The sequence below is a fragment of the Athalia rosae genome, chromosome 5, assembly GCF_917208135.1.
Source record: "Athalia rosae chromosome 5, iyAthRosa1.1, whole genome shotgun sequence".
NCBI lineage: Eukaryota > Metazoa > Arthropoda > Insecta > Hymenoptera > Athaliidae > Athalia > Athalia rosae.
The window spans coordinates 6,988,813-7,004,403 of record NC_064030.1 but is presented as its reverse complement, the minus strand read 5'-3'; the positions used below and the strand labels follow the sequence as shown (position 1 = coordinate 7,004,403).

The 15,591-nt window shown below is 39.3% G+C and overlaps 3 protein-coding genes across 4 annotated transcripts; 2 read left to right on the top strand and 1 right to left on the bottom strand.

Moving 5' to 3' along the window:
* The first annotated feature begins 1,898 nt into the window (after positions 1-1,898).
* On the top strand, positions 1,899-2,776 carry LOC105685014. Its single transcript, XM_012398800.3, has 4 exons — positions 1,899-2,069; positions 2,167-2,336; positions 2,445-2,577; positions 2,648-2,776. Exons 1-4 carry the CDS (start codon positions 1,899-1,901, stop codon positions 2,690-2,692), a joined length of 519 nt encoding a protein of 172 aa, XP_012254223.3. The 3' UTR covers positions 2,693-2,776.
* LOC105685007 lies at positions 2,048-10,719 on the bottom strand. 2 transcript variants are annotated; one of them, XM_020851817.2, is made up of 10 exons: positions 10,533-10,719; positions 7,666-7,948; positions 7,232-7,433; positions 6,199-6,826; positions 5,877-6,130; positions 4,909-5,096; positions 4,580-4,814; positions 4,347-4,515; positions 3,785-4,027; positions 2,048-3,660 (listed from the first exon to the last, which is right to left on the bottom strand). In XM_020851817.2, exons 1-10 carry the CDS (start codon positions 10,636-10,638, stop codon positions 3,485-3,487), a joined length of 2,484 nt encoding a protein of 827 aa, XP_020707476.2. In that variant the 5' UTR covers positions 10,639-10,719; the 3' UTR covers positions 2,048-3,484. The 2 variants fall into 2 exon arrangements, with proteins under 2 accessions (XP_020707476.2, XP_020707475.2); XM_020851816.2 differs by having other exon boundaries at positions 3,785-4,010; positions 10,533-10,718.
* Positions 10,720-11,381: 662 nt separating this feature from the next.
* On the top strand, positions 11,382-15,391 carry LOC105685012 (electron transfer flavoprotein-ubiquinone oxidoreductase, mitochondrial). Its single transcript, XM_012398798.3, has 8 exons — positions 11,382-11,571; positions 12,072-12,179; positions 12,276-12,624; positions 12,732-13,038; positions 13,112-13,353; positions 13,446-13,840; positions 13,929-14,150; positions 14,238-15,391. Exons 1-8 carry the CDS (start codon positions 11,538-11,540, stop codon positions 14,399-14,401), a joined length of 1,821 nt encoding a protein of 606 aa, XP_012254221.2. The 5' UTR covers positions 11,382-11,537; the 3' UTR covers positions 14,402-15,391.
* The last annotated feature ends 200 nt before the right edge of the window (positions 15,392-15,591 follow it).

The window sequence follows — 15,591 nt, the reverse complement described above, 5'->3', positions numbered from 1 at the left end:
GTATTCTAATTACGCAGCGAAATAAATCACCTTAATGTATGTTGTTGTATGACTTCACGAATTAGATACCTTAGTATCATTACTTTTATTGCGCTAATGATCTAATAAAGTGATTATTTTTTATCAAGCCGAAAGCTCATTACTGAATTCTTTTCCATATTTATACCTTTGAATAATAGCGCTTCAGCCGCTCCCGCAAAAAGAATTTATTCAAACTTTATTCTGAAACACCCGAAGTTCGACTATCAATTAATCATGCGTTCGATTATTGAAATGCGTCCATGATTTCAAATCTAGAAAGTAGAAGCGGCAACCAGACAATTTTTTTATTCATTTAAACGTAAAACGTCAAATCTAGCGGTAAAAATGTCTGCTGAGTCTTTTGAATCCAGCACTGATGATGATGAAAACCGTTTGGATCATCTCAGCTTACAGGCATCGTTATCTAGAATTGAATTTGGAACTAAAAATGAAACTCTTTCACCTGAAGATATTGCAGCTGATGCTTTTTCACGGTAAGGTTATAGCTTAAAAGCTCTCTAAATTATACTATCTCTGCATTGTGATGAGAAAAAAATCAAAATTCAACTCAGCAGCATCTCATCTTCTTGTTTCAATTGCTATGAAAATTGATATCACCAAAATTTTTCGCTCATGAAGAATCTTCGACGAAGATTTCCGTTTTTCTCCAAATTTATCAACGCTTCATCAGATATCTGCAAAACAACGAGCGTGAGTATAAAATATACGTTAGAATTAGTAACAGTTATTTAAAAAAAGTCTGTATATACCTAAGCAGGCTTTTTACCGAAGACTCCGAATTTAAGACCGGTCGAAGTTACCCCAAAATACCGAATGTAAAATTGCCAGGTGGGCAACAGGTGAGAACCGCTCGGTAAAATCTTTGTCAAATTTTTCACATATTTGACACAACGACAATTTGACGTTACAGAACGCAACTTTTCCCTGTTATTAGTATTCGCAAACTCCATTACCCATGGGACATTGTGCTCCAAAATGTAGACACAAATCTCCCTCAAATCGCTCCCATTACTTGCTTCATCCGCCCTCAGCAAAAGTCGGCGTTTCGAATTCGATCCGAAAAACAAAATCGACGGCGCTTCCGGCTAGTATGTTTAATTAAGAAATTGTGATACGGGACGATAAAAATAGAAAGACTTGTTCATATTATAACAAGGAATTTTTTATAACATCAGTGATAAACAGGACCTGGCCTAGATCCGCGACTGCTTCTACGCCTGAATTAAAAGTGGATGATCAGATCGTCGCCATCGCACCATTGGCCTCACGTACGATGCGACAAAATAATCGCAGAATTTACGTTGTCCGTTCTGCATGCTACTACAACATACGACTGATCTTCATCATCCTGAACTGTTTCACACTGGTATAATAATCACGAGAACAATCAATGACTTTAGTCTTTCCTACGTATTCCACCTTGGCCAGTTATCTATTTTTCCCATTAGAAAAAAAAGATCCACCGAGCGAGACTATTTAAAATTTCTTCTGAAATTAGAATAGTACTTTTCCCTGGAAACATCGGACAAATCTATTCGGTGTGCTGATAGTCACTATTTTGTTCCATTTTTTTTCAACTTCACATAAGGTAATAGGGTTCGTGCATCTGGGCTTGGCAACTGCACTCTGTGTCCACGAAGAATTGGCTTTGGTCATCGTTGATTATCGGGTGTACACTTTGTCGTTAATATCTCTTTTTGGAGTGGCTTTATTTCTTCTGGCGATCGCAATCAGCGGGCTATGCCTCGTACGAAGCGGACCTAAAAGAATTGCTGCTGCAAGTATAATCAGATGATGATGCTCTATCATGCTCTATTGAATATAATGAATATACACAATATTACCCGTTTACATTTATGCAGCATGCGGGTTGCACTTTAGTAATGGCTGCAGTTTTGGTGGCATTAGCATTCTTACAAAGTGCGACTCAGTTGAAGGTCGAAGCAGAAGCGGAAGTTCAAATGCTTCCAATTAAGGTTCGATCTGGAATCGCAGCCATGAACGGTTGGGATTATCTGCATTACGCTGTATGTATGTTCACAATATAATTAAATTTATAGATACCAATAGCACTTGGGTTAATCCTTTTTCGAATCCATACTAATATAAGGTCAATTAATATAGTTCAAGTGTTGCGGGGTGAGAGGATATTTGGATTGGTGTCAAAAGGTGGATGAAAAAAATCCCAAGATTAATACCTCCGCTGAAGATTTCTTGGGCTCTTACAGATGCAATCTACCTGCATCGTGTTGTTCGAACAGTAGAATGAGATTTGCTTTCTTCAAAAATATTGGGTGTGTAGCCATTTTGATGGAATGTGCATGCATGATTTTGCATATAATATGCATGTATGATTTTGATATTCAAACATAAAATTATTTCAATCTCATTTATTTCCGTAGTTATTCAACTTGCGTTTATGCACCGACTCCATCCAATACTCACATAAATGGATGCTTGACCCCGATATTGATCGTGATCTCTTATTTTGGGAAAGTTTATCGTATCACAAATTTTGTTACCGCATTTATTCTGGTAAGTTGATACCAGAATTTTATTTATGAAATTATATACGGTCAACTTTGGTACTTTCTAATTTTTATAGCTATTATCAACGATTACATCATTGGTTTTGTTTACCAAACTTTGAAGAGAAGTTATCAAACGTACGGGTCAAGCTGGGTGGATAAACTTGCAAAGATTTTCCTCATCGTAGTAGGCGGACTCAAGAATTAGAATGATTCGGCCTCTTGCTGGAATAAAAACTATGAAAAAAGTGTATGTATTCGAATAAAAGACTCCTAATATCAATTTTCTCTATCAAGTGTGTTTTACGTATATTGTACGATATAATAATACTTAGAACGCATATTATAATATTCACCATTCATTACTGGAGAACGAAGACAACCATTTCGTAAACAAGAGCTATGTATGTTAATAACTTAAGCCCAGCAAAAAAAAAAATGTTTAACGTCGAGTGATTTTCGAATTAGAACAATATCAAGTTATACTATAGAATATACGAACGATATCAATAAGATTAACAATCAACGGAATTGAAATCAATAAATTGAGTATATACAGTGACCAATGATAAACTCTGAAATTTCTATCAATGACAGGGTAATACAACGATAACAGAAAATATAATCGTAGTGGAAAATCAATCAGTCGACACGCAATAACGCGAATCTCATTCACACATGCTAATAATATATCAAATTCTAAAGTCTACTGCAGACGAGAGCGTCGTGATTTTTTTTTTATTCATTTAAATTGATGATTATTGATTTCAATGCAATGGAATAATGATTATGGGTACAAAGAGATCAACTTGAAGTTGGTGTAAATTTTTCGAGTTCTTTTTTTATCGCCGCAATCAAAGGAACCGCTGGGTCTTCCGGAGGTAATCTTGAATCGGCGAGAACACGTACCGTGTCTACTTCCGGTAAGTTAGGCCTGTGGAATGGACCGGCACTGAGAGGCCTTGATCCCCAGGCCCCACGAGGATGCGGACCCGATATCCCTGTCTCTGGTATATCCTCCGCCAACCCCCTCCTAGGCAGAGACGTTCTCGGTCTCGTTTTCGTTTCGGATTCTGGAGTCGCAACGGGGCTGAAATCAGTATTTCCAAATTGATGAACATTTATTGATTTCCTTCAGCATATCGGAATCTATAAATATGAATTGGCAGGATAGTTTTTTGTATTCAGAATAGCTATAGCTTTTCTGGCGGTACCTGACTGTGGCCGATTTTCCCCTATTTTCCGATGGCATTTTGATGTACTCCGGCGATGGTAATCCCGCGGGTGGTCTTTGCGGCGTGAAATCTTTCGGCTTGGAATCCCTGCTGCCAAACAGGCTGAAAGAGTCCTCGAGGAGTTCGTGGAGACGCCTTCTGGCTCGACCCACGGGGCCAGTAGACGTCGGAAGCCTTTCCAAGTCTGTTTCGGAACACGTTGTTTCTGAAAGGAGGTAACATCTTTTGAGGGATGGTATTGAGGAAGTTGAACGATAGCCTTGATTTTACTGGAATCAACCTGAGGCTCAACTTCAGTGTAGCTTGGAAGCTGAAAGTCCTTGCGATGACACCGAAGTCGAGACTTACCTCACCAATAGGGTGGTCCTCATTTCGAAAGCCAATGACATTTTGTAATTCAAAAAAAAAAACGTAGGAAAAAAAGATTCACACATTTTTTATATTCCTTTCCAGAACGAAAAAAAAAACAATTACAGAGCAAAACATTGGACTCTCACTAAGCGGAGACCACCCTATTGACCAACTATGTTGACCAGCTTACCTTCAACTGCTCTTTGTCTTCTGAGGTCCCAGACTATGGGACCAACTACTCCCGGATCATTAATAACACTCGAAGTCCTTATTAAATAGGTTTGGTTAGTATCCCTTTCGAAATCATCACCTTTTCTGGACATTTCCGGGGAATCCAACTCCAAATCCAAGTGTCTTACCTGTAAATTCAATGAAGTTTGTATCGGCATGGACGAATTATGAAGTTTTGACAAAACTCCTTACTAAAATTGGCTCGAGAACTCTGGACAGTGGTTCAACACTTCGAATTTTCGGAAATTGTTTGCAAGATGGCATCGACAAATAGGAATGTGGAGACGTCGTCGGATCCTCCATAGAAATTATTTTTTTCGGTGTCAGACCATTCTCTATCGTCGTCAGAGGGTCGGCAACGTCGATGGAATCTGGTGTTCGAGGAGGGTCAACTGCATCTGTGCGAGCAACTTTTCGACGACCAGTTCTACGATAAAAACCCAGAGAAAAATGTAAAACCAACAAATTTATCAAACAAACTACATGTTAGTTGAGATATTTAAATTTGAGAAAAGATCTACTTCGCTGTCTTTGAAAACGTTGCGTAATCCTGAGCACCCCAAGGAGTCGATGATCTCGCTCTATTTAGTTCTTCCTCATCTTCGCTAATATCTTCTTTAGGGTCAGGAACAACGCTAGCCGGCGTTTCCGGCGTGAAAGGTGATCTCTGTTGACTTTCTGGGCTGACTCTTCGGCTGGTACCTTCGGTCTGAGAGGATACCAAACGAGGGTCGTCTTTTATTCGGTCATATTTTATGCGAGCAGAGGGGACTTGTTATAATCGATATTGTCGTGGAATCAGAAATTTGTTTGTCTTCGACATGATACATGTATAAATTTTACTTCCTGAATTGTTTGAATTGGCTTGTTTGATTCGTCTCACTCGTAATTAGGGTGCAACGATACGCCCATCCGTATACTGTTTCCAAATTACTCGTCGGAGGGGGTTTATTATTATTATACAGAAATTCCATAACTGAAACCCTCAAGTAATTATCATTCCCCACGCGAATATAACTACAGGGATTTCCCAACTGCATTTTATGATTCAACGAATAAAAATTCATAAGTAACTCGAACAATCAATATTTCAGAAAATATAGCAGCGCGGAATACTCACCGTATCGAATCTATAGTTTACGTAAAGGAATGCCGACGATTGCTGTGAAACTTTCATACTGCTCTATATTATCGTGTCTCATAAGTGCAATTTAAGTAAACCACCGATGGTGAGCCAAGTGGTATAAAATACGTTGAAGGCCAAATTAACTCCAACGGCTTTTGTAATACGTGGTACTCTACAGTGGCATTGTTGTTCATTGATCGGTTTTTATCGCCAGCGACTACGTCTACGTGCATGTAGAAGAATAAGTGAGTGTTCCAGAAAGAAGAATTTCCAGCTCATTCGATAACTCCAATTGACGAAAGTGCTGTGACGAAGTTTTTTTAGGAAGAAAGTGCTTGGATTCGTGTGAAATATTTGGAGTACCCGTGGTTCCGTTTCTGACGTGTAACACGTATTGTCGAGGCCAGGTGTATCTGACGCGTATTCCTTTTGACGTCTCAATACACTCTGTGGTGGAGGTGCAGCAACGGCACTATGAGCTTTTTTCCGTTTCGCCGCGAGTATCAAGCCAACGATAACGAAAATCAGGAGCATCAGCCCGGCTGCAGCCGCACTAATCATAACCCAGGCGTCTCTTCTTCGCGACAAAGCGAGGGGTCGACTTTCTTTCAGATAAGCTGAAAAGAAAATCATCCGTACAAACGAAAATCGTCTACAAAAGAAACAATTTTTCCGTACAACTTACGCTCGCTCTGAATGATGACTGGAGCCCCCAATTCGAGGGCAACTTCCTGTTCGGAAAGCAAAGCCATATCACGAGCTGCACTAGCCGCTGGTACCGGTTCGCCACCAATATGTACGGTGTAAATGAGTCTCGTGGCACCGTCTTCGGTGAGGCTTGTATTCTGCATTCTTATTTGAACTTTCCCAACTTCTAAGGCACGAAGTTTTTCTCGGGTGGCGTTGAACGGCTCTGACGAGTTGGTCTCTTCTAATAAATCATTCGTCATTGCTAACAACGAGTGTAACGGCTTCGATGTTCTGCCGTGATAATTATAAACTTTTTCGATATTTGTAGTTGAGCCGTTGGGTGACTTTTGATCATTCGGTTGATGAATGAGACTTCCGTTGGCTTGGTCGAATTTCATCGTTGATGGAATATCGTCGTTCTTATTCGGGACCACCTCGTCAGAGGAGGAAATATCTTTCGCTGTTTCATGACCAACGTGATTTCTGACAATTTTCACAGCTCGCATGTGTTTGACTTTTACAATTTCAGGCGATATCGTGAAATTACGCTGCGTTGATCCTTCGGGATCTGATCCAGACTCCGACAAGACCGGACTTATTATCTGAGACTCCGTGTCCGAAGCCTGTTAATACAAGAAGAGAAAAAGGATCGACTTTCAATACTGAAAATGCAATGAAGCGATCTGATCAAATTTCTTGCATCAAAGTTACGTGCATCGGAATCGATACCGAAACAAATGAGAAAAATCAAGTGAACAACTAAATGGGAAATTTATTCAAGAAGTTACCAAATATCATTCGTAATTCTGATACTTGATTTTAAAACATATTCATGAGACAACGTGCGTCCACCCTCTGCGAGCAGCACGTGCAATGCAATCGATAGGTCACTGTCTGCTAGCGGGGAATCGAGTGGCACGCAAGAACACGATAATAATAATGGAATAAAGAAGAAATTGCTGAACAACTAATTATTATGTTTCCTATTTCTGTGGCTTCGGAAAATTCTCAACGATTTTTCCACTCACTGGTATTTGGCTATCTCTTTTCCGTCGACTATCTTGACGCGCTTTTCGCCAGGCAGCTCTTCTGATCCGAGCCGCGGTAGATAACAGACCGAGATGTTTTCTTTGCTGTCTAGAAAACGCCGCCCTGTAAAGTCTGGCCAAACGAAGTTCAACCCTCGGAGGAACTGTCTCTCCAGCTCGGAGAACAGTCAGCAGCCAGTACCTGGATAGCAATTCAATTCAAAAAAATAATCGCGTCTCCCATTATCTTTTTTTTTTTTTGTCCAGTCGAGAGAACCCTCAACAATTATGAGGTGGGATCAGTTTTGATTATTTATTTTTTTTCTTTTAATGGGAAGATGGTTTATTGCTGCTTCCCTAAATCACGAAAGCGAGAACATTCCTTGAATATTATCTCTCAATCAAACGCGGATGAATATTCATAATCATTATACCGTGGTCCCGGGTCGTCGCCGATCAGAATACCGATATCCGGATCGATGTCGGGAAGTGTCGGTGTCGGATCTATGCAATTTGGACATGGGAGGTCGTCGCCTCCGTCTTTTCCATCGCCAGGTAGATAAACTGTCGCGGTATGGTGCACGGTCCGAGGTTCGTACAGAGTTAAAGTCTGATCGGGGTCCAACCATGGCGGTGCGTCGTCCGCTCCGGTCCAAAAGAAGTCTTGCAGATGAACACGACGGCCCGGAAGGTGTTCGATTACCACCACCTCGTCCTCTGAAAAGTAAAATTCTTCATCGATCGAAGGGCTGATCGATCGGAGCCGAGGAAAAAAAAAACGCGTAATTGGGATCGTATATTATTTAATATGGAAGGTACCAGTCACGAGCCGCAACCCTTTCCGGTACAATTGATCATCCCTGTGTTACTTAAACCCTATGGAAATGTTGAATAATTTGAAAGACGCGTGTGCAAAGCGTCACGCTTATCAATGTTCACGCGATCACGTGACCAACTGCGATCACCGATTTATCTCCAGTTTTTATTTCGACTGCGGATATCCGTAAGAAAACGAGAAAGAAAAGGAGAGAAATGCGAAAGTTCGAGTGGAGATACGGGTGCACAGCATTCCATAGAATAAGCGAGTCACATGCGTGTAGAACATCGTTGCAGGAAAACGTGACTAAATTCTCAAATCCGGGATCTGAGGACCATAAAAAATAATTTTTTCACAAACTATGTATTAAACTAACCAGAAGTGAGGTGAACTAATAATGAGCGTTGAAATCACGTAGAACTTTGAAGCGCATAGGAAGCACGCGAACATGTTATCGCACATTGCTCGAAATACTTAACTACGTGTGGTGTTATAGAAACACGGAAGTCTTTTATTGTTTAATTAGATATTTGAATATGAGCCGCGCCGGTTTTTACCATCTGGTCTTTCAATTGTGAATAATATTTTAACGCTTTCATTGCCAACTTTCTTTCTCTTTGTTTTTTCGCATCCGTTTTTAGAAATTAGACGACTTTGTACACGTAATGAAATCGCGATAATCAATCTGACACTATGAAAAAAGAATTGCCGCAATATTTGAGGTATGCAGCGCAATATACATTTCTATAATGGGCATTCGCTACGTCATATCAATGCTCCACTGAACACCGGAAACAACTACGTTATTAGGGACAACTTGTAGAGGGTTTTGAGCATTGACTGCAGTGCAGTGAAGTGACTGATACATATATAGGAATAAAAATTGATGTCATCGAGTAGGAGAAATTCCCATGCGTTATACAAGTACAAAATTCAAAAGTTCACTCGTTCGTACGATTTTCGAACGAATTTTTTTTTTTTTAATTCTTCTGATTGTGAATTAGGCACATGACGACGACGATGCATCGGACTTGTCAATTATTATCGACGCCGGGCCGACCCAATTCCACGCATCACCTACGTTTCCGGTTCGGGGATATCGTTGTGACAAATCGTTGTGCCATTGCGAATTTGCGGTTACACGTTTCATTAAAACTTTCAATAAAATTACTGGTAAAAAAATGAGGAATTCTCATTACACGAAAATATTAGGTATGTTGTCGTGGGACATACGTATTGGGGAAAGCCATCAGATGCTATTGGAAAATATGAAACACACCGTAGGTATTTTTAGCTCGCGATGGCGGTGTTGGATCGATGAGAAAAGTGAGTTCCTATGGTGAATGCGTTGGTAGGGTTCTTCCATTGCCATCAACCCTCTAGTTAATTTCCTCGTAATCGTCATTCTTATACGAACTCTGTGTCAAGCAATTTAACTGATTTGATTTCTTGATAAAATGCACCCTCGAAATTCGAACATTCAGGCTACATATTAAACAAGGAAAAATGTGCCAGACACATTGGATGACTTCCTCCTATATCGTCTATCAACGAATTATAAAATCCATAGATCACTATACGACCTTTGAACGAATCTATAATTGTTCGAACGAAGTCCCACGCTCCCATTGATCGTCTCTACACCTGTTCGTTGTCACCTCAAATCCTTATTTTAACTCCTTACTTCTACGCTGATGGAGCAAGTTCGCAAGCTCAAAGCTATAGATAACAATATCGAGCTATTATACGTAGAAGCTATTTGCTTCCTTTGCTTCCCGATGAACAAGTTTCATAGAAAAGAGCCCAAGGAAACGTATTGCGTTTTGAGTTTCTCTATTAGTACCGCCATATGAATTATACCGTAGAGTGGTCGTTATAGGGTGGAGGTGGAACAATGGCATTTACGAGGGATGAAGAATATTTCTTAGACGAATTTTTCGATGCAATCATACTAGACATTAGCGATTGTTCCAAGTCTAATAGCTATTTTGAAGTAGATAGGGATGCACGAACGTGAAGCATAGCGACGCAACGGGCTGCACATGCAAAGTTGTGCCATGCACATCAAATTTGCGGATGCAGCATGGACCCTCCTATAAATAAACGATACAAAAAGATAATGTCCTTGGTTCCCTCACGGATTTTGCGCGTCGAATATAGACACCTGTAGTTTCGTATTTTTTTGATGACCAGTACCCCTTTTGATTGTCTGCGAGATCCGAATTTTTGAATTCTGGATTCTTTTCGAATTCGGCGTAAGTATTTGCGCCGAATTTGAACGACGAGGTAAACCTCGTAGTATAATTATTGAAATTAAAAATGTAGGTGAGACGCAATACCTAAAAGAAAATGCGATTGACCAAAATAGTTGCCTATTCGATTTGCACAAGCACCACCTGCACAAGCACCACCCTTTTTAATCTACCTCTAGATACGATTTAAGAGTGAAACTTCAATTTAACTACTTGCTATTTATTTACGAACCTGCACCAGGTGGTAGCGCGGCTTTAGCCACCAGGTTACACCCAAAATTAACGATGCAGATTAATTCCAGGTAAGTTAAAAGAACCTCGTAAACACTGCACAGCATCGCGGTACACGCGCACCGCCCTACTAGGTGACCCTCGCCGATTCATATCGTTACACCTGTACACCTGGACTATGTCGATTCTCCCACTACAAAAGATAACGAGGAAATCATGGTGAAATGGGGGAGTCGCACATGCGCGTATTTGTGGCATTCTACGTTATTTGATTTTGGTTTTATTTTTATGAAACCCTCGAGAAGCTGAAAACGATCAGGCTTTCTTGATAGCAACGATTTTCAATGATGATTCCAATTTTCAATAATTCCATGCAAATCCTCATTCCTCAAGACCCAGAGTTGAGACAAAAAACTTCAGGGCAAACATTTTTCTTTGCTTTTAAAACATTCAATCGATATCAATGTATTTATTTGCAGTCCTAAAAAGTATAACTTGCGATGCAGTGTATGTGAAATATAAGGGTAAGGGTACAAATCCGGTTACTGCACATGACTTATTGGAATTTGTACTAGAATTTTGCACAGAAAAAGGGTTTTTTCAGCTTCCAAATCTATTAACTTAAAAGTGGGCAAAGTAATGGCTTTAAATTCACGAAGAACCGTATGAACGGACCTGTATTGTTAATAATACAGTTTTCTGTATTTCGATCGGTATAAGCAAAAAGTGACTATGTTTTTTAGCACACCTACAGTTGATAATTTAATTGTCAGCATCTATTTTTTTTCCACTGAACTACGATGAGCTGGGGGGTGAGTGACTGGCTTACCAATCATCTCTAGGTAAGTAGAGAGCTTATTGAAGGATCCCTAAGCTAAATAAGCGGAGAGTGCAGTAGAGTGAGAAAATACGTGACCAACCTAGATTGTGAATTTGTGAGTTGTAAGCAGTCTCGACTGTCTGGCAATTGAATTAATTGATAGTTGTGTATTACCAGTGCGTGATCATGGCCACGACAATTCACAATACGTCGAAATTTAGTGAGTATCAAAAGTGCGAAATTCTACAATAATTCTCTACATAACATACCTTATCTCTAATTTTATCAAAAAGTTTCACAATGTCTTTGACGTTGAACTTGCATAATTCATCATCGTGTTTTATATCGTTAATAGCACCTCATTGGATTTGCTGAATTATATACATATGCAAATTATGTAACGAAGAATTGTGTAATTGTATATGCCTTTGTTGAATAATAGTAATTTTTATAGATTTACAATTTACAGTTTTCAATCAGATGAAGAACACTATTTGGGTAGCTGTTCATCATGAACACAATACTTGTGGACTTTGCTCCTTCAATAATTGTTTCAATTACAAAGTTCACATGTTTTATATTGTCCTCAATTGAAATGGATAATTATTTCACCATTCTTATCTGATCTAAAGTTTCTCTTACACCATTTTTTATATTCCCATGGAAAACATATTCTTTAGATGTGCATTGCTTATGAAAATCGACCTCATTTTATTACAGTACAGAGGCTACATCGAGCATGTCAGAGGTCCTTCTCAGATGCGTCTCTTCCAAAAATAACCACCCACTATACAGTGATACCCAGAGAAACAGATTCACGATGGAAAGGTACAACTGAGTTGATTTATTGCATTACCTGTAACAACTTGATACTTGTAATTGTGTAACCAATTCTCTGTTTTACTTTATATTATATCTTTCCAGATGTCAACATGGAAAGGTATGTCGATGAAACAGATATCTTGATAGTGGGCGGTGGTCCTGCAGGAATGTCTGCAGCTATTCGAGCGCGACAATTAGCTGAACAGCATGGAAAAGAGTTACGTGTAACGCTAGTAGAAAAGGCATCAGCCATTGGGGGACATATTCTTAGTGGTGCTTGCATAGATCCAATTGCTTTGAATGAACTATTTCCCAATTGGAAGGAATTGGGTGCTCCTCTGACTACACCAGTTACACAAGATAAGTTTGGATTCTTGACAGAAAAAGGGCGAATTCCAATACCTGTTTTAAAAGGGATGCCCATGGACAATCATGGAAATTACGTCGTCAGGTATGTGAATTCTAAGAATATTTTAACTTTATGAGAAGAAAATATAATTGACATAGAAAATCCAGCAAAATCTCGCAAGTGTTGAATTAATCATGTACCAAAAATAGGTTGGGACACGTTGTCGCTTGGCTTGGTGAGCAGGCTGAGGCAGCTGGAGTTGAATTATATCCTGGTTATGCAGCAGCTGAAATACTTTATAACGAAGATGGCTCAGTAAAAGGTGTGGCTACTAATGATGTTGGTATTGCCAAAGATGGTTCGCCCAAAGAAACGTTCGAAAGGGGTATGGAACTTCATGCCAAGTGTACTATCTTTGCTGAAGGGTGCCATGGCCATTTGGCCAAACAATTGTTCAAGAAATTCAACCTTCGAGAAAAATGTGAGCCACAGACCTATGGGATTGGACTCAAAGAGGTGAGTTCTACTATGAATTATAAGTGACTAAGATCGAGCAGTTGATATCAAGTTTTCAACATCATTGTTCTAGATTTGGGAAATCGATGCTGCCAAACACAGGCCAGGAGCAGTTGAACACACCATTGGCTGGCCATTGGACAAGAATACTTACGGCGGGTCATTTTTGTATCACTTGAAGGAGGAAACTCCATTAGTTGCAGTTGGTTTTGTAGTTGGATTAGATTATAGCAATCCATATTTGAGTCCATTCAAAGAATTCCAAAGATTTAAACACCATCCGTCTGTTAAACCGACCTTTGAAGGAGGAAAAAGGTGAGACATGTCAAGTTATTATTCCTCTCTACATTTCTCATTAGCAATGCTACATCCAACGGCGACATCAATAACGTGTTTTTCGTTCACAGAATAGCGTATGGAGCCAGAGCGTTGGTTGAGGGTGGCCTACAGGCCATTCCTAAGCTACAATTTCCTGGAGGTTGTTTGGTTGGCTGTACAGCTGGCTTCTTGAATGTTCCTAAAATCAAAGGTACTCATAATGCCATGAAGAGTGGTATGTTAGCTGCCGAAAGCGTGATAGAAGCAATTGTCGACGCTGAGACAAACACTTCACCGACGCAGGGTCTAGAACCAAAGAGTTACACGGATAAAATTAACAGTAGTTGGATCTACAAGGAATTGAAAGCTGTTAGAAATTGCAGACCAAGTTTCCACTCCCCATTGGGGCTTTATGGTGGCGTTGCATATTCGGGTATTTCTATTCTACTTGGTGGGAGGGAACCATGGACACTATCTCATGGAGGTAAAGATTGAATCAATATTTACTCCCGTGGTCGAAGTAACAATTAGTATGCTCGTAAGGTTAATCATCCAATACCTAATAATTTCAGCTCCAGACTATACAAGACTCAAATCTGCATCTGAGAGTACTCCAATTGAATATCCGAAACCAGATAACGAAATTTCCTTTGATTTGTTATCTTCGGTTGCTCTTACCGGTACAAATCATGAGGGTGATCAACCGGCACATCTCACTCTCAAAGACGATACTGTACCGGTCAAACATAATTTAGCTGTGTACGATGGACCAGAAGGCAGATTTTGCCCAGCTGGTAAGTGGCTCTTACGTATTAAAAAATTAGTTCTCGGCAGTTTCTTGACAAATTCTGTAGACTATTGATTGGAATTTTTTTCGTCAGGTGTCTATGAGTACGTTCCTCTTGAAGACGGATCTGGACAAAGGTTACAAATTAATGCACAAAATTGTATACACTGCAAGACGTGTGACATTAAGGATCCAACGCAAAATATCAACTGGGTAGTTCCAGAAGGTGGCGGCGGCCCTGCGTACAACGGAATGTAAATGCAACTTTCATAGGTATAATTTATACAAATGTTCGTCGATTGGCAAATCATATAAGCATCAAACATTCTTTGTATAGACATGCGGTAATAATAGAAACTAAACATAACTGTCTCAGTCTAGGTAGGTAAAATTGTATGCACATAGATTTCGCAGCTAACAAAATTTCCGGTTACATTTGAATATTGATTAATGAAAATTTCGCTACGAAGCTGTTTCTTTACCGCAGTGCCTAACTTCATGAATTCAGTGAAATTTAAATCAAGGCAAGGACTTTATAAATGAATAAAATTGTCATTAAAATCCATAGAACCGTCCGATTGTCGAGGATATTTGCAAGCACTTCAATGCAAGTATGTAGTTTTAGTGTAAAATATAATCTGTATGACATCATTTTATACCTGATGATGTGATCCACATACAAGGTCATTTATATTCTAATATTACTACTACTAATACTGAACATCTGGGATGTGTTCTAAAACATTTAACAAGATTTGGGGTAGTGCGTGCAGCCTGTGATTATTTTGAAAGGTGCTTCTGTGATTGGGAGCAGCGCTGTGCGACAACGTTCAATATTTTTTTAGCCCTAGAAAACCAATTGAAGACGAACTAACTAGATCCAGTAAAATAAAGTGAAAATTGGTGTTACTGTAATTCCAAGTACCTACTATAAATGTTTTGGAATTAGGAAACCACTTGTATGTACATATGTATACCATAGGAAATAGTTTAAGTATATGAATTGAAGTTATTTTTCGAAATCATGTGATTCTACATTCTGATGTATGATATATATTTTGATAATCGATTGGATATTACCTATCAGATTGTCCCATCAAGATTAACTGAACACACCTATAGGAATCTTGCTTAAAATTTAAAAACCATATATGTAAATAATTAATGTGCAATTTCCACGATTTCATGTCTTGTTCGCTGAATCGTGAATAAATATTTTTATACCGGAATACAACTTCTTTGAAATGATTTTATTAGTTGGAATTATTTTCGACCCAAACCCGAAAATTTTACTGCCAAAATGGCTGCCCAAAATCTATAATTTGAGTGAAAATATAGCTTTATAAACTGGGAATTCAACCAGGGTAGTATTTTTTTCAGGTCATCTCCGTACTGCAGAACGAATTTGCATGTATACGCGATATTACAGAGGACATGTTTTTACGGAC

Bases quoted from the DNA above. Each gene is read 5' to 3' on its own strand.
- LOC105685014 (XM_012398800.3), top strand. From the start codon at position 1,899: ATGCAGCATGCGGGTTGCACTTTAGTAATGGCTGCAGTTTTGGTGGCA. The intron at 2,337-2,444 runs GTGTGTAGCCAT...TTATTTCCGTAG, and splicing joins GCTTTCTTCAAAAATATTGG to TTATTCAACTTGCGTTTATG. The intron at 2,578-2,647 runs GTAAGTTGATAC...TAATTTTTATAG, and splicing joins TTGTTACCGCATTTATTCTG to CTATTATCAACGATTACATC.
- LOC105685007 (XM_020851816.2), bottom strand. From the start codon at position 10,638: ATGCTGTGCAGTGTTTACGAGGTTCTTTTAACTTACCTGGAATTAATC. The intron at 5,097-5,876 runs GTACTCCAAATA...GTATCCTCTCAG, and splicing joins CGTCAGAAACGGAACCACGG to ACCGAAGGTACCAGCCGAAG. The intron at 4,815-4,908 runs GTAGATCTTTTC...TTTTTATCGTAG, and splicing joins ACGTTTTCAAAGACAGCGAA to AACTGGTCGTCGAAAAGTTG.
- LOC105685012 (XM_012398798.3), top strand. From the start codon at position 11,538: ATGGCCACGACAATTCACAATACGTCGAAATTTA. The intron at 11,572-12,071 runs GTGAGTATCAAA...ATTTTATTACAG, and splicing joins TCACAATACGTCGAAATTTA to TACAGAGGCTACATCGAGCA. The intron at 12,625-12,731 runs GTATGTGAATTC...TACCAAAAATAG, and splicing joins CATGGAAATTACGTCGTCAG to GTTGGGACACGTTGTCGCTT.